This window comes from Prionailurus viverrinus, chromosome E2 (genome assembly GCF_022837055.1).
Source record: "Prionailurus viverrinus isolate Anna chromosome E2, UM_Priviv_1.0, whole genome shotgun sequence".
In the NCBI taxonomy this organism is placed as follows: Eukaryota; Metazoa; Chordata; class Mammalia; order Carnivora; family Felidae; genus Prionailurus; species Prionailurus viverrinus.
Genome location: NC_062575.1, coordinates 18,189,344 through 18,208,263, shown reverse-complemented (window position 1 = coordinate 18,208,263; position 18,920 = coordinate 18,189,344). Strand labels below are relative to the sequence as shown.

Here is an 18,920-nt window from a genome sequence, read left to right as displayed (position 1 = left end):
AAGAGTTATAGTCGAGTAGCTTCAAAATTTAGAAAATCAGTTTTCACTGGCTATTTACTTTAGGAACAGAAATTAATTATGTCTCATTCTTATCATAATGTGCACAGCCTAAAAAATATACGCTCTCTGAACAGACTGAAGTTCAAAGTCCCCAGGCACAACATTTATCAGAAATAATGGTCCCTGCTCCAGTCAACCAGGAGTTAGATGAAGAAATGTTCACGTAAGCATTTCATTGAAACCCTTGAGATGCACAGTAGTTGATACGACTTACTGGCTTCAACTCACCATTCTACTTTGTTTCTGAGTTGTACCCCTTTAGATACCTAATGTAAGTAGAGTCAGGCAGTATTTGTCTTTTTGTGACTAGCTTATTTCACTTAGTATAATATCTAAAAGGTTCTTGTGTGTTATAGTATATGACAGGATTTCCTTCTTCTTAAGGCTGAATAATAATCTATTGTATGTAAATGCCACATTTTTCTTCAGTCATTCATCTGTCAGTAAACATTTAGGTTGCTTCCACCTCTTGGCTATTATGGATAATGTTGCAGTGAACATAGATGTAAAATATCTCAGGAATCTGATTTCACTTCTTTTGGATATATACTAAGAAGTGAGTCTTTTGCCCATTTTTCACCTGGGTTTTTTTGTTTTCTTATTGTTGAATTTTAAGAGTTCATTGTTTATTGTGGATATTAGTCCTTTATCAGGTATTTGTTTTCCATATATTTTTTCCTACTCTGGCTTGTCTTTTCATTCTTTTAGCAGTGTCTTTCAAAGAGCAGTTTTTAATTTATGAAGTCAAACTTAACACCTTTTTTCTTTTGTGGATCATGTTTTTGGTGTTGTATCTTTTAAAGTTTTTTTTTTTTAATGTTTATTCATTTTGAGAGAGAGAGAGGCAGAGAGAGAGGGAGACACAGAATCCGAAGCAGGCTCCAGGGTCCAAGCTGTCAGCACAGAGCCCAACGCAGGGCTCGAAATCATGAATCGTGAGATCGTGACCTGAGCCGAAGTCGGACACTCAACCAACTGAGCCACCCAGGCGCCCCTGGTGTTGTATCTTTTTAGATCACCTAGATTTTCTCTTTTAATGTCTTCTGGAAATTTTATACTTTTACATTTCACATTTAGATCTAACATCCATTTTTAATTAATATTTGTGAAAGGTGTAGGGTCTTCCAAACAGAAAGCACCAAGCCTACATGGGTTCATTGATAAATTCTACCAAACATTTAAGAAAGAAATTCCGGGGCACATGGGTGGTTCAGTCGGTTGAGTGTCCTGACTTCAGCTCAGGTCATGATCTTGCAGTTTGTGAGTTCGAGCCCCACATCGGGCTCACTGCTGTCAGCCTGTCAGTGCAGAGCCTGCTTCAGATCCTCTGTCCCCCCCACCTGCCCCTCCCCCACTTATGCGCCTTCCCAAAATAAATAAATATAAAAAAAAAATTCCCTACAATCCCTTTCCGAGTATAGAAGCAGAGGGAATACTTCCTAACTCATTCTGTGAGGCTCACATTACCCTAATATCAACACCAGACAAAGATATTATAAGAAAACTGTAGACCAGTATCTCTCATGAACATAAATGCAAAAGTCCTCAACAAAATATTAGCAAAATGAATTAAAAAAAGTATAAAAAAAATTATACACCATGACCAAATGAGATTTATCCCACATATGCAAGACTGATTCATTATTCGAAAATCAATTAAAGTAATCCATCATATCAACAAGGTAAATAAGAAAAATCATATGACTCTATCAAGAGATGCAGAAAAGGCATTTGACAAAATCCAACACCCACTCATAGTAAAAAAAGTAAACTAGGAATAGAGAAGAACATTCTCTACTTGATAAAGACTATCTACAAAAAATCTATTGCTAACATCATACTTAATGGGAAGAAACAGGAAGTTTCCCCACTAAGGTCAGGAACATGGCAAGGATGTCCTGTCCCCTCTTGCCACTCCTTTTCAACATCACACCGGCAATGCTTAGTTGCTAATGCAACTAAGAAAGGAAGGTAAAAGGTATACAGATAAGTGATTGCCAGGAGGAGAGGTGGATGAATAGGCATAGCACAGAGGATTTTTAGAGCATTGAAAATACTCTGCATATTATAATGATGGATATATGTCATTACACATTTGTCCAAACCTATAGAATGTACAACACCAAGAGTCACCCCTAAAGTAAACTGTGGACTTTGGATGATTATGATGTGTTAGTGCAGGTTCATTCTTGGTTTAAAAAAAAAAATTACCGTCAAGTGAGTGATGGTAATAGGGGAGGCTGTGCATGTGTGGGGCTTAACACTTCCTAACCAAAACTGAATCTTTTTTTTTTTTTTTTTGGTATGTATAGCCTTTTGAGAGCATAAAAAAGCCAGTGGAAAATTGGGCATTAGCCCATCCAGCCCAGTGTTCTGCCTGTGACAATAGGGGTCATTTTATGGGAAAACAGAATAGTATATACTTCAAAGACTATATAATATTGTTTTGAAATGTACTTTTCCAATAACTCCTGAGGGCTTTTATAATTTTTTGCTTATTTTTCAGTATAAATTGCTGACATGTTCCTGTAACGATACATTAATTACTTTTTGATGTTTGCCCTTTTTGTGATCCTAGGTTGGTTCATTCTGGCTCTGGATGTCGATCACCCTCACTTGGATCTGACCTGACATTTGCTACTCGGACGGGCTCTCGGCAGGGCATTGAGATGCATCTCTTCAGAGTGGAGACACATCGGGATCTGTCAACCTGGACCAGGATACTTGTTCAGGGTTGTCATGCTGCTGCTGAACTAATTAAGGAAGTCTCTCTAGGTATAGATCCTGATGTATCACTTCTAGCAGTAGTTAAATGGAACTGTTATACTTTATTTTAAAGTAAAAACTATTAACATATGTGCCAGACTTAAAAATATTCCAAAATATGGCAGCTTAAAATTATCATGATAGAAAGAAACCTGGTTTTTCTGTTTCAGTAGTAGCCTTGTACGTGGCTCATTCATAACACCGTATGTACAACATGGCAGTTTTGCTGTTCCTCATATTAATCTGTATGTGATAGTATAAAGATTCATTAATGAAGTACTAGATGCACTAACCCTCTATTTCAGAAGATTTGGTGTCTAAGATATGGATAGACATCCTTAAAATATAAGCATCTGGCAAAGCCTACGGCTGTAGAAAAATGAGGAATTTTAAGTAGGAATTTGTCTTCAAAAGTTTGAAAGTGTGTGCTCAGTACTTACTGAACTAAGCATCTAAAGGAAAGAAGCCTGGTGGTGTCTTTTCATTGTTGAAACGCCCTCTTGTGGCTAGTCTATATGGTTTCTTTTTTTTAATGTTTTTGACAGAAAGAGAGAGAGAGAGAGAGAAAACGAGGGAGGGGCAGAGAGAGAGGGAGACAGAGGATCCAAAGCAGGTTCTGCACTGATGAGCAGAGACCCTGATGTGGGGCTCAAACTTAACAAACTGTGAGATCACGACCTAAGCCAAAGTTGGATGCTTGACTGACTGAGCCACCTAGGCACCCTCATGGTTTCATTTGTATATATTTGTGTGTATGTACACATATACATCTGTATAGATATTTCCAGATTACTTTCCATTTTAGCAAGAACAAAGAATAGTCAAAATGTTTGAGTTTCTAATAGGGTTTGAATTACTTTGATTATCTTGACTGCAAAGTCAGTTTATTTGATTTTGCCCCTCTTCTCTATGCATTTTATTTTATAAACATAGCTTTATAGGATTTTTTAGAAAGAGAAAATGTGTGAAGAGCAGAATGTCTTGTGATACTTATCTTTCTTTCCATTGCTTTTGGAAAGTGAGGGATCTCCATGGCTTTAGAATTTGCATAGGCAGCATTTCTGTGGGTCATCTTCTAAAACTGGCACAGCGACAGTTTTTTAAGTGTTGTCAAAATGACCTAATTCTTCAACTCTTTAGGACCTGCTTGGTACTTTCCTCACAACCACAATGATGATTCAAGTAATGACTAGTAAGACCCCACATTGGATTTTGACGAAGGCTACCATATCCACATTGTGTTTCTCACTTGTCTGTCTCCTGCCCATTTTCTCTTTGGAGATGTTAGTCACCCCATTAAGGGCTGCAGGACTCTGGTTTTTGTCTTGGCCACAGAATGTGCTTTCTGGGTTGTGTCCTCAGTGTGAAGGTCTACAATGCCCCGTGTTCCTTTGGGGAGCCCAAGAACACTCTTTAGGCCCTTGACTGGCATCTGGGATCACCATATCCTCTTCAAGGATCCAGAGAGATATGTTTCCCAAAACAAAGAATGCAACTTGGATTTTTAACATTTTTTTTAGTTTCATGTTGTTTTGTGTCTGACAGCTAAACTTGTGGCAGGAAATAAAAATCTGTCCAGTCCCTGGCTCACAGTTGTTTAAATGCAGATGGCTTGGGGAGAGAGAATAAGGACTGGTTGGGTCCTTATACTTTAAAATAGACAAAAGAAACATTTTTTGGTAATCTTGAACTTTTTTATTCTCATTCACAGCTGTATTTTAATCTTACCTTGGTAATACTTTCATTTCCACAATTCAGGTCAACAAACGTACTTGTTCATTACTGTATTTAGAGCTCTGTCAGATATATTAAACTGGCTGAAGGTGAACTGCTTTGATGAGAGCCCGAATTCCTTTCAGATGTGTTTTTGTATGTGCGTGCATGCACACACCTGATCTGTTATGTCTTAATATGTGTATGCTTACTGTGCACATCCACCTTCACGTATACACACACATACATACGTAAGCCAGCATGTCCTTCAGATGCACGTTACCCCTTTATGTTAAATTGTTGGGAGATTCAGAAAGGTTTATTTAAAATTATAATTATGGAACATTGTACTACATATTCAGATATCTGTGGCCTAAAGAAAGGAAGTTGACAAGAAGAAATCATTTAAGTTCTGTTTCTTTGTCTCATGTGTTTCATTATGTTTTATTTATTTATTTATTATATGGTTTACTCATTTAGGAAAATGTTAGGGACTACCTATGAGATTTTACTAGTGAATGCAATACATGAACTTCATAATGTTCATTTAGCTTTAAACCTTTATTAGATTACAGTAGAATTGACCAGTAATCCTTCTGATACACAAAGACTTTCTCCTTCTAGCAAATGTGAACTTCAGGATCACTAGGCAGAGCACACAGTTATTTCCCTCGGGTGCATTAAGCTTTATCATTTTCCATCCTGTGAATTCCACAGGAATTCAAAATATGAAAATACATATATGTGTATAATTGTTTGAGCTTTAAGAAGTATGCTTTTATTTTATTTTATTTTTTTTAATTTTTTTTTTCAACGTTTATTTATTTTTGGGACAGAGAGAGACAGAGCATGAACGGGGGAGGGGCAGAGAGAGAGGGAGACACAGAATCGGAAACAGGCTCCAGGCCCTGAGCCATCAGCCCAGAGCCTGACGCGGGGCTCGAACTCATGGACCGCGAGATCGTGACCTGGCTGAAGTCAGACGCTTAACCGACTGCGCCACCCAGGCGCCCCAGAAGTATTCTTTTAAAGGCTAATTTCATCATACGAATTACCTAAGCTTATTAAAATTTTTAAATCAAACAAGAACTACTAAGAAGTAGTAGACGTGGGAAGAGTTGCATTAGTAAATATGTAGAAAATCTGCAAGAGGAGAAGAAAAATGAGCATAAAAAATGTTTTATTTATTTTTAAATAAATAGAGAGCAGATAGAACAGACAGAGGGGGACAGAGGATCCAAAGCAGGCTCCATGCTGACAGCAGAGAGCCTGATGTGGGGCTCAAACTCACAAACCATGAGATCATGACCTGACCCGAAGTCGAACGCTCAACCGACTGAGCCACCCAGGCGCCCCAGAAAAATGAGCATTTTAAAGTATTTATATTGTTAGGACATATGACCAAAGAGTTTGCTTTATCCATGTTCTCAGTTTTATAAAATCGTCTTGAATCCCTTTTTATTCATCTACTGGGTAAATACTGATTGAGTATATACTCTGCTTTTACTGGCTATACTAAAATGGATACTGTAGGCATAGCCCCTGCCTGTGAATAATGAGAAGCAGAAAGAATAATGAGTACATATCAGAGTTGTTAGAAGTCATGAGTGGAATGCATGTTTCCTGTAACCCTAACACACACCCTTCTAAGGCAAGTTTTATCACCTCCATTTTTAAGATGAAGGAACTGGAGGGGTGCCTGGATGGTTCAGTTGGTTAAGCGGTTAAACCTTTGACTCTTGATTTCAGCTCAGGTCATGATCTCACAGTTCGTGGGTTCGAGCCCCACATTAGGCTCTGTGCCGACCGTGTGGAGCCTGCTTGGGATTCTCTCTCTGCCTCCCTGTCTCTCTTTTTGACCCTTCCCTACTTGTGCACATGCTCTCTCTCAAAATAAACTTAAAAAAGATGAAGAACTGGGGTTAATGTAGGTAGGGCTTGAATTGGGTCTCTTCTGACTCCAAAACCAGTGCCTTAAGCCCCTGAATTTCCCCCCTCAATGACTCGTTCTTATGCCCAGATTAAACTCCTGGGGGACATATACAGTATCAGTTTCTCTTAATTCGCTAAATCAACAAATATTTACTGTTTTATTAATTACAAAGTGCTATGTTTTGTAATGAGAGAAATAAAAATAAGTAAGACCTACTTCATGCCTTTGACCAAATAGCTATAAGAAAGGAACAAGGGGCACCTGGTTGGCTCAGTCCATGAAGCATGCAACTCTTGATCTTGGGATTGTGAATTCGAGCCCCACACTGGGTGTAGAGATTACTTAAAAAGAAAATCTTTTAAAAAGAGAGAGAGAAAGAGGAAGGTAAGGAGTCAAGTGATGGCATTTCTTCCAATAATGAGAGAAACCTGAAGTTTTAAAAAGGTTAATGGGAGAGATCTAGTTTAAAGGGAAATGTTGAAAATGCAGAGGAAGAAGGAATAATCAACCTTGGACAGTTTCTGAGAAGGTGGGAGTGGATGGGATCCAAAGCACAGATGGAGGGATTGGCCTTGTCCCTGGAAGAGGGACAAACGGACAGAGAGAGGAGAGAATGGGTGGGTGTGTACATCCACATCCTAGCTGTTGAGGAAGATACTGTCTTATACACCTGACATCCCTGACTTTTACTCCATACCTAACTCCAAGTGCAACAATAGGCTACTTTTATGTCTCACTTCTTAAAGTTATATCATACTTGTATAATAATGGGAAAAAAACAGTAATTTTTATTTTTTTTCCTAAGGAGCCATGAGTTAACCTCATCACCACAACATCACTTTAAAGAATTTTACAATATAATATTCACCGAGAAGCTAGAAGAAACATTAGAATTTTAGTTTGAGGATTTTCTGTGAAGTCTAGGACTGAGAATAATGGAGTATTACTGGCCCTCTCGTCCCAATCCCAATGTCTTATATTTACTTATTTAAATAAGGTTAGCCTAATCATCAGGAATTGTGCCCAAAAAACAGTATTAATGCTCTGTGCACAGTGGAATAGCTGGAGAGTTGTGCTTTTTTTAAGTTTATTTATTTATTTTGAGAGAACATGTGCAAGTGGGAAAGGGGCAGAGAGAGGGGGTGAGACAGAATCTCAAGCAGGTTCCATGCTGTCAGCGCAGAGCCCAAAGCAGGGCCTGATCTCAAGAACCCAAGAGATCATGACCCGAGCCAAAATCAAGAATCAGATGCTTAACCCATTGAGCCTCCCAGGTGCCCCCAGGAGAGTTTTTTTTAACAATACTGATGCCCAAGTTCTACCTCCAGAGATTATTTTTCTTAGTTGATTTATTTTTTTGAGAGAGAGAGCAGGGGAGGGGCAGAGAGAGAGGGACACAGAGAATCCTAAGCAAGCTCTGTACTGTCAGTGCAGAGTCTGACTCGGGACTTGAACTGACAAACTGCTATGTGAATTCCCAGGTCTCAGAGGGCCTCACGCTTGTAGCACCAACAACACTGCACTAACAACAAAACTGTGCTCAGGTGTTAATGGAACAGAAACTTTACCAGTGTTGAGAGAAGACATTTATTTGCCAATCTTGATGACCAAAATTTTTTTTGTCCTGTCAATTCAGATCAACCCTTTGAATTTTATCTTTGATAGGTCCGACTGTATGACTTTTGCCAACTATAGCCTTTGCCTTTGATAATACACACTATCTTTGTCCTCTTCCTAGATACCAACCAAACCATGTTACTGCCCCTGAAAGGCATTTCTGCCTTTGCTCCTTTGGTGGTTCCTTCTTGCTCACTTGAAACCTTCCCATACTTCACTGCCTATGCAGTTTGACCTATTCTTTTTTTTTTTTTTTTAATTTTTTTTTTTAACGTTTATTTATTCTTGAGACAGAGAGAGACAGAGCATGAACGGGGGAGGGGCAGAGAGAGAGGGAGACACAGAATTGGAAGCAGGCTCCAGGCTCTGAGCCCTCAGCCCAGAGCCTGATGCGGGGCTTGAACTCACAGACTGCGAGTTCGTGACCCGGGCTGAAGTCGGACGCTTAACCGACTGAGCCACCCAGGCGCCCCAAGTTTGACCTATTCTTTAGGGTCTATCTGAAGTGCCATCTCCTCCAGGAAACATTTCCTTGACTTTGGCCTTATTCATTCTATTGTTAGTCGTGTTCTATCTATTCTACCTCATGTGGTTAGGGATTTCATGTTTATGCCTTTCATTTATGAAGTCCTGGAGAGCAGGGACCATGCTTGTTACTTCTCCGGTACCTCACACAGCCTACTTTCAGCACAGGTGTTTAATTGATACTCTCACTGAATTAAACTGAATCAAATCAGATGTCGTGGAGAGTTATGGCCATCTCTTTCTCATCTCCATCAAGATGTGGATGCAAGCAACCAGAAAAAGATTTACTTGACGGAGTTCCAAGTAGGTTAGGTATTGCACATTCTCAAAAGAAGATTCTTTTTCCTTTTTTTTGCAGTCAGAAGAATTCTTTTCCACTTGATAACTGAAGCAGTAACTTTACTAATGATGGCTTTTGCTTGTCTTCAACAGGCTGCACATTAAATGGCCAAGAAGTAAGACTCACTGTCCACTATGAAAATGGGTTCACTGTCTCCAAGGAAAATGGAGGTTCCAGCAGCATACTGTACCGTTACCCCTTTGAAAGGCTGAAAATGTCTGCTGATGATGGCATCAGAAATCTGTATTTGGATTTTGGTGGTCCTGAGGGAGAACTGGTAAGAGTGTCACAGAAAACCATGTCTACTCTAATAGATATTCTTTTGTTTTCTCATTGCTTCTTACCTTTTGTATAGAAAATTATGGACTGATAGTCCATTTGCAATCAGAAAATTGTTCTTCAAGATGTGTTGGGTTTGGGCTTGGGGGGTTGTGTGTGTGTGTTTTCTGTTCCCCACATTAGGAAATCATTCCCTTTTTAAAAAAAATTTTTTTAACATTTATTTATTTTTGAGAGAGAGAGAGAGAGACAGTGTGAGCAGAGGAGGGGCAGAGAGAGAGAGAGACACAGAATCCAAAACAGGTTCCAGGCTCTGAGCTGTCAGCACAGAGCCCGATGCGGGGCTCGAACCCATGAAACATGAGACGATGACCTGAGACGAAGTTGGATGCTTAACCGACTGAGCCACCCAGGTGCCCAAAAATCATTCCCTTTTTAAAAAGTTTTGTTTGGGGGAAGCTGGGTGGCTCAGTTACTTTAGCATCTGACTCTTGATTTTGGTTCAGGTCATGATGTCATGGTTTGTGGGTTTGAACCCTGTGCTGGGCTCACTGTTGCCAGCATGGAGCCTGCTTGAGATGGTCTCTCTCCCTGTCTCTCTGCCCCTCACTCATATTCTCTCTCTCTCTCTCTCAAAATAATAAACTTAAAAGAAAAAAGTTTTGTTTGAATGGTATAAAAAAAATACAGCCCTTTTAAGAAACAGGCTTTTATCGAATATGAGATATAAAGTGCAAAAGCTGGTAAACTATAATAAATAAATTCTATCCATTGCTATTATTAGCAGTTGGTTGAGATAAGAGTTAAAAGTAACAGAGTGACTTGGTCGCTACAGAAATTGTGATGATCAGAAAAAAAGATACATGGGTATCTCCATACAGTTATGCTCTTTTTTTGATATCCTTGTCTTTAAAAAAAAAAAATGTCAATAGGAATTCATGATTTCCCTTAGTGAACTACAGAGTGTGTTGAGTATACTTCAGAAATCATAAGTTAATATAAAGGAGTAAAATAATACCTTGTCTCTCTTATCAGTTTTCAGCCAGTAGTTCAGATTTTATACATGAACTATTATGTCTCTTGACACAATCACCATAGGTGGAAATTTGCAAAACAGAATCTTGAAATTTTATAACTGAAAGAGATCTTAGAGATAATGTAGTTCAATCTCCAAATAAGAAATTATGTCTAAAAATCTTATTTTCAAAGATAAACCTTTAGGAGACTATGATTGGGGCGTGGACCAGGGCTTTTCAAAAGCCTGAAGCATTAGAGAAAGTTAAATGCTTCTATTAAATTAACCTATTAAATTATTATTAGCAGTTGTCATTTAGCAAGCCAGGTGTTAGAGCAATCCTGGCTATATAGTTTGAAATTTTTTTTTAATGTTTATTTATTTTTGAGACAGAGAGGGACAGAGCATGAGCAGGGAAGGGGCAGAGAGAGAGGGAGACACAGAATGTGAAGCAGGCTCCAGGCTCCGAGCTGTCAGCACAGAGCCCGACGTGGGGCTCTAACTCACGAACTGTGAGATCATGACCTGAGCCGAAGTCGGACACTCAACCGACTGAGTCACCCAGGCGCCCCTGGCTATATAGTTTTAATTCCTGTTTTATACTTCATATATACAAAGTTTAATGATGAAATTAGTGCTCTGTAATTTATATTTTGAATCAGGTTTTACTTTTCTTTAAAAGGCATAGTTAACGAGGTCCAATTCCTAGTCTATGTATCAGCGCCAATGATTGACGAATCACTCGTTTCACTCAGCCTGACGCCAGGTCTCCTTGTTCATCTGGTGTCAGCCATCCAGATTAGACACTTGTGCTTAGGAGGGTATAGCTAGCCCTTCTAACGAGCCTTGGGAGCTCTCATTCCCATTACAAACCTATGAGGGATGTCAAAAATCATACCCATCCATAGTCACATTTCAGTTGAGTTCACCGTGATTTCCTCCTGGGAATATAACCATAATGAATGGTTTCCATATAGGATATTCCTCTTTCTTTTACATCTTCTACTTTTTGGTTCTCTCTACCAGGCATAGTGGGATCTGGTACACCACCAGTTGTATTCTAATTGTGATGTGGGAGCTCACACCAGTATTTAATTCCTCCACTGAATGATCTTACTTCAGAGTATACTTGCATTTGTGGCTTTAAGAAACTCCCAAGAATTTCTATAGATCTGGGACATTCTTAATCCAAATTCTTTTTAAAAAGTAGAACATCACGTCCAAATTTGCTTATTTTGTGTCTGTTTATTAAAGCTTTTGGGTAGGAGCGGCTAGGTGGCGCGGTCAGTTAAACATCCGACCCTTGGTTTCTGCTTGGGTTATGATCTCACAGTTTGTGGGATCGAGTCCTGTGTCAGGCTCTGCGTTGACATTGCAGAGCCTGCTTGGGATTCTGTCTTTCCCTCTCTCTGCCCCTCCCCCAACACACACTGTCTCTGAAAATAAACCTTAAATTTTTTTTTTTTTTTCAAATAAAGCTTCTGTGTATGGTAGTGCTAACTGATGCGCTTTCTCCACAGACCATGGACCTGCACTCTTGTCCCAAGCCGATTGTATTTGTGTTGCACACGTTCTTGTCAGCCAAAGTCACTCGTATGGGACTGCTTGTATGAGCAGCAAAAAATCAGAAAAGAGTCTTGAATGTCACAAGAAGTATTTCCACCTCAAAAAAAAAGAAAAAAAGAAAAAAAGCACAAAAAGAAAGCTCTCTCTCCTCCAGCACAGTGCCTTGACAAGGACCTGCAAATCACTGCTGAACAGTAACCATGTTTAAAGAAGAGCCTGCCTTTCACAAGCTACCTTGGCCAGAAATTCTAGTACTCTAATAAGCTCCAACATGAAGCTGTTGATTGACTGTATAGTTTCCTAATGTGGTTTCTAAGTAACTAGGTTTATTTCCCCTGTTAAGAAGGATGGCTCATTGTGGGGTTTCTTTTGGGACGTAATCAAATATCGAAGAGTTGTTTTCGTTTTCTTCTTCCTACAGGATTTGTTTCAAGCTTAGCCTTGGTCTCTTGCTTTACTTGACCATCTCTTCCCAGGTGCTAGTTGGCAGCAGCCTGTGCTTCTTGGCCATTCCAGATAGGTCGTACATTCTGTTGGAGCTGGCTGTCATTTATTCCTTCCACCCTAGGAAGTCCTGGAATTGCACACCCAAGTGTTCTTCCATGTGTCCTGGCTCTCCTGCATCCCACCCTGGCCATCACTTCCCACCACATCACAAGCTTTGCCACTCATAAGTGCTAACTTTAGGACTTAGAACTTGCAAATTTTTATTTGCCTTGCCTTCCACTTCTTTTCTAGTGGTAACCAAGTTGGAAGCCACTGATTTGAAAGAAGAGTTTTGCTTGTTTTAGATTTTTCTGATTTATCTTTGGTAGGAGCCAGGGAATAAGATTTATTTTAAAAGAAAGTCCTCATTTTAGCCTAAGCCATTTTTTATTGCTTACCAAATGTGCCTTTGGTTAGGGTTAGTGGAGCTTTATTAGTCACTATATGAATAACTGGATATCACTGCCATTCCAGGGAGATAATCCATCCTAGTTTTGAGGAATAGTCTTTAAGATGGATTTCCTGAGTAGTATCTTTTCTAGTGGGCAGATCTCATTGGGGAAGATAAATTCTGGAGAGCCTGCTTGTTTAAAGAGTAGACTATAAAGGCAGCTCTTCACAAACATCATGTTGAGTTGCTTTGGGTTTTGTGAGCCCATGCAGGGCCCTGGCCCTGGCCCTTTGTGGAAGCAGATTGGTACAGACAGGCAGCTGCTAATTCAAGACTCACTGTTGGTGTAGTAATGTGTTCGACAGCGGGCAGGGTGACGAGACCATGGAATAGCTACCTGGGTTTTGCTAAGCATTGCCAGACATCATCTTTAGGACATAGTAGCAGTAAGATTGCTGATTTTGTAGTATTAGAGAAACACATTCAGCTTGTTTTTCCTAATTATGAAGGAGGTATATATCTGAAAACATTCAAAATAATATAAGAGCTGTCTAAAATGTCAAGATTACCACAGTCCCCAGATCTGAAAGAGAAGGTAATATTGACTTGGATGTTCTCTGTGTTCTCCGAAGAAAAGTCTATGCCGAGCTCTCACTAGATTTATGAGGTATGCCGTAAGAGGGTGTGAGCTCTTTGGAGAGTGGAGGAAGGTAGCACTCCAAATAGGAAGGAAAAAAACCCCACAATCGTATGGAAAACACAAGCTATTTGGTGTGAGTGCCGACTGACCTAGGTAGGACATTTGAAAGAGCAGACTCATGAACAGAGTTTGAGTTAGACATTGTAACCCCACTGTTTTCCCTGTGCCCATAAGTCGGTCCTCCTTCCCCTTGTGTACGGTGAGAATAACCACATGCACAGGCTGGGGAGAGAGAACTGTTCTCCCCCCAGCTACAGTTCCAACAATGAATGATGTGGTCCACTTAAAACTGGAAATTGACATCTACACTAGAATATGTGTTTCAAGGGCTTTTTTTTTTTACGTTTTAAAGGTTCATAAACCTGTATTTGGCTCCAGCTGAAGTAAATTTGCAAATAGGGAAGGAAAAAAAATATCTTGAAGGTCCAGCTATGATTTCTGGAAGCAGAATTTCAACACATAATACCCTCAGATAAGGGAGCTTAGACACTTTGCAGTGAGAGCATTATTAATCTGAAACGTTGCACATGCAGTCACAGACTTTGCAGCGAAGCCATTTGGTGGAGGTTTTCTTTGTTAGTGTGAAAGGCTAAGCCACTGAGAATATTTTCAGGGGGAACTTCTGAGCCACCCTGCTCATCACTTACATGAAAAAGAACTCTAAAAAAGGTGTGATGAAAATGTGGGCAGGAGAAGGAAAAGCATGTGAGCCATTTTGGCTCATTTTGTTCCAGCTTAAATTGTCACCAAGGTCCATAAGGTTTTTAAATCTTTTGAGTCTTAATGTGAAATGAAAATGTGTGGGAGATTTCCTTTGACCACTAGCACCCCCGAGAGCAAGAGCCTTTAAGCTGCTTGTTTAACATCAGCAGCTTTCCACTGTGTGTTTGTGGAACTTTCAAACCACAGATGAAGAGCTTTTTACGGATGGGACAGCCTTGATTAATATGTATTTTGTATTAAGATGCCAAAACATGGCAAATTATTTTCAAATGATAACTAAAAATGGGCATTTTTGATATTTCACATCTTTTATAGAACAGCTTTTCATTTCTTTTTCATTTCGAATTAGGAAAATTGTTGAGAATGTTGTGGGCTTGCCTGTGTAGAACGGAAAGGAACCTGCAGAGTAGTGTGTGCGCCTTGTTCCAGTGGATCGCTTCCTGTGCCCCTCGACCCCCCGCCTCCCCCCCCCCCCCCAGACCTGGGGCTTAGACGTCTTCTCCATATTCCACACAGAAGCCTAGAAGTAGCCACCTGGTGTGTGAAAATTCTTCCTTCTCATTCCTTAAAATTTCTCCCTTTCCTCTCCAAAAAACGAAAGAAAAGGAAAGAAAAAGAAAAGGCTCAGTCATTCTTATTCTGAAAAAGGTAAGTCCTTTCCTGAAGTTACCGAACAAACCTTACCTAGAAATTAGTATCTGTTATTTTATATGAAGTAATACTTAAATGTATGTTTATACAGTATTTATTAGATAGTTCGAACTGCAAACTCACCTACCTAGTAGACAGGTTCAGATTACATATTGGGACCTGTACAGGCAATCAAAAATATTACCTTGTTTGTCATTCACCTATTTTAAAGCCATGTTTGAGCACTTTTTAGGCTAGGTGAAGTCTGATAGTGCATGTTTTTATCAGCTATACCCTCACAGACTTTGTTATTGAACATTATTGGATGGCAGGAGAGATTGAATTATTTATTTCTTCTCTAATCTAACCTACCAATCTAATCTAACCAACAAATGATTAAAGTTGTCCCTGATTGTTTTCCTAATTTATCTTCCTAGGCAGGATGGTAACCAAGCTTTTTTCAGTTGATTAGATGCACTTAGCTAATAAACTAGAATTTATTCTTAAAAATAAAATTAAGCTGTGTGGAATCTGGACAAGATTATGTTTCTCCCAGAAGAAGTTTTCGCTGTAAATGGTTTTGATGGACAAAAGTGTGACCACTTTGAGAAAAGGTTATGATGAACTTTTTTTTTTAATTTTGTGAGAACCTCCAGGTCTTCTTGTTTATTAATTTATATGCACGTGGATATATTTGTATGTTTTCAGAAACATGGAAGAATCTCCATATTTTTTAATGCAAATTTTATTGTACGCTGCTATGCAAATTCTATTAAAAGCCCTACCTACTTAAAAGTTAAACATTTTTGAAGCTTTCAGGGAAGACCTGTAGACTTAAGCACTTTCTCTGCTGTTTTGTATCTTGGACACTTACGCTGAACTGTTCTTATTTTCACTGGTTATAAGCTATTGATTGTACATAATATTTAAACTGTCCAAATATCCAGCATACATTTCCTTGTCGCTGCCATCCACCATTGATGGCATGAATGAATGGCTGGTTAGAAAGCCAAAGGTCATCTTTTTTCAGTTGATCATGAAGAAGTGAAATGTCAGATCTCTTTGGTCTCAAAGCAAATTGCTCCGGTCAGATCAAACATCTACCCAAGGAAAAAAGACTTCTTTAAATTGGGGATTCTGCTTAAACTTTAAGTTCAATTTGACCATAATCCGATTCATTCTTTTTGTATGTAGATCTCGATCAGGTCTATAATATGCCAGGTGCTATTATATTTTATCTTAAGTTGGGAAATCTCTTTGAGTTAAATTTAAGATGTTATTGCGGTTTCCCCCCAACCCCCTCCTGAAGATGAAAGCATAAGAATCTGCCATTTGCTGCTGTTCTCTCTCTCGAGATTGCTTGGTAATCTAGAATTAGTTTGACTTTCTGCATGCTGTCTTTTAATACTGACAGCAGCAGTCCCCCCCTCCCTCTTTTTTAAAGCTGTCTCCTTCCCTGTGCTGGGTGTATAGACAATAAATGTGTGATGGCAGACAGTTATAAAATAATCATGTTGTATTTCAGGATTCTGTGGTTTTGAGCAATTTAGCTACTCCTATGGTGTACTGATAACTGAAATTTACTTTATGCTGGTAATAGACTACTTAGTGGCAGATTTGAAACCATTTCTCTACAACACACACAACACATCTGGCAGATCAATGATACAAGTTCATTCTATCAAAGATAGAATTTCAAGTTAAAGTAAGGTAACCAAAACTAGGCTCATGGGGCACACCTGTACATCTGTTGTCTTTTTTTTTTTTTTTTTACACTAGCTAAACCACCAACTAGAAGAATGGTTGTTATATATTAACTCAACAAAATATGTTAACGAGATTTCTTCTTTTGTTTCAAACTGATAAACTTGAACATAAACTTCTTGCCACCTCTTATTCTTCCCACTTCAGGTGACTGAACCAAAGTATATTTAAGTTTTAAAAGTGAATCTAAATTTGATGTAATTCATAAAGAAGGCCGTTTGCAAATGATTGCTTGCTCTCTAATGAATATTTGATTATATTCAACAAAATCCACCATCTGAATTATAATTCTTGAATTGCTCCAAAATAGATTGGTTGAAGCTAAAAAGGTATGCTAGAGAAGCAATACTTTATTATATTGTAAGATTAGCTACCCTGATAGATTTCTAACTTCTGAGTCCTCTAAGTACCTTACTCAGTTCTGTTGTAATCTTAGCTCCATGCGGTTGACGCAAATGCTTTGTTTTAGTTTTTGAGCCCCTCTTTATGCCAGTCACATATACACCTTTGGAACCTGAATGTTCTGTCACTTCTTCCAAAGTAATAGAAGTCTTTTATGCATAGACAAAAGGTTCTTTGGGGGCCTAGGGAAATTCTGACACTGCAAGGCTAATTAACGACACATTAATTCACGTATTCCATGTACTAAGCAGTTATTAACACACAACTCTTCACAGGCTCTCTTCAGGGTCCAAAAGAAAGTTCCTGCCTGCAAGTAGCACATAATCCATTATTTCTCAATTACACCCTGCCATCTGTTTATCAATCAGTGGTTAAGTAATTAACCACTTCATACTTTTACCAAAGTACATCTGCAGTCCAGCTACTCTGGCTAACTGGAAAATGTTTAAAATGATGCTTGGTCTTTGGTCCATGCCAACATGAAAGAACTCCAAGCACACTTAAGTAGGTTAGTCTTTTCATTATGCCTAGTTTTTTAATGCAAAATTAGACTTTAGTGGGGCGCCTGGCTGGATCATTCAGTGGAACATGCTACTCTGAATCTCGGAGTTGTGAGTTTGAACCCCATGTTGGGTGTAGAGATTACTTAAAAATAAAAATCTTAAAAAAAAATAGACTTTAGTTTGGGAAGAACAGTGTAGAACATCCTTAGGAAGATAAATCTCAACAACAACAACAATTAAGCTCTATTACCCAAAGTGGATCAACAGGAAAGCCTTTTTAAAGAAATGCTTCTTGGGGCACCAGCGTGACTTAGTTGGTTAAGCATCTGACTGTTGATCTGGGCTCAGGTCATAATAATCTCACGGTTCGTGAGTTCAAACCCCACGTCACGCTCTGCACTGATGGTGTGGAGCCTGCTTGAGATTCTGTCTCTCCCCATATCTGCGCCTCTCTCTCTCTCTCTCTCTCTCTCTCTCAAAATAAACTTTAAAGAAATGTTTCTTTTAACTATAAATAGCAAAGCTGAATATCTATTTCATCTACCCCTATTTCTAAATTGTGCTGACCCATTCATTTCCACACTTACACCCTTTAAATGTCTCATTTGTTGGAAGTCCTTACACATGGTAGATGGTGTGTCCAATTGAAGATATTTTAAACCTGGCAAAATTCCACTTATTCTAGAACACTCTGGCATTCAAACTCAATAAAAAGGACACCTTAAGGAAACGAGAGGTTAATTGAATTTTTTCATAATTTTCATACAGTAACAGTCCCTTCCATCCAGCTTGCCTTCAGTGTGATGGCCTTTACTCTAAACCTACACTTCGACAATCAGGTGCTAACGATTATATGGAATTGGAACCAGCACATAAGTATTGTGGTGTAAGGGTCTATTCCTCCTAAGTTGGAAGAATTGCTTGCCTTCTATCTTAGTCCTGTTCTAATGGGTGTCGGTTATGTTTTTCACCTCTGTTTTGTGAATTACCTGAATTTGGGAGAGAGGAAATGATTTCAACTAAGTTTTGGGTTTGGCACAATCATCATTCTCAGTGATATTCTTCACACCTATAGCAAATCTACCCTTATTACAAGAACCCATTTTAGTTTTGTACTTTTTTCTCCGGCATAAGACTCCAGTATTATGTTTACAATCTGTTGGATGTCTTCAGCATGATAAGACCTTGGTGCCCAAAGAATATTTCCCTTTTGGTACCGGATCCAAGATCTTCTAGAAGATAATGTGGCAAACCACTACCTATGAAGGCCTATTATGGCTAATCTGTGCAAATTCTGATTATACTCCCTTGTGTGTATTTTGTTCCACACAACTTTAATTTTTGTTAAGTATTAAGACTTAGAAGGCTCGAGTAATGCTTCTACAAAAAATTAAAAGTATGTGATATTCTGTTTTTTTCTTCTTTTTAGAACACTGTATTTAAACAGGACTTCTTTTTAAGTGTTGTTTAAGATTTAGTTCTCAAATCATCTGGTATCACCAGGCTA

At 38.9% G+C, this 18,920-nt stretch overlaps 1 protein-coding gene across 1 annotated transcript in view; it reads left to right on the top strand.

Moving 5' to 3' along the window:
- SNTB2 (syntrophin beta 2) overlaps positions 1-18,920 on the top strand; it is a 108,579-nt gene extending 89,659 nt beyond the window's left edge. Inside the window, exons 5-7 of the mRNA XM_047835933.1 lie at positions 2,639-2,835; positions 9,047-9,231; positions 11,769-18,920. Coding sequence (XP_047691889.1) covers positions 2,639-2,835; positions 9,047-9,231; positions 11,769-11,861 — 475 coding nt within the window. The 3' untranslated portion in view covers positions 11,862-18,920. The remainder of the gene's footprint in view (positions 1-2,638; positions 2,836-9,046; positions 9,232-11,768) is intronic.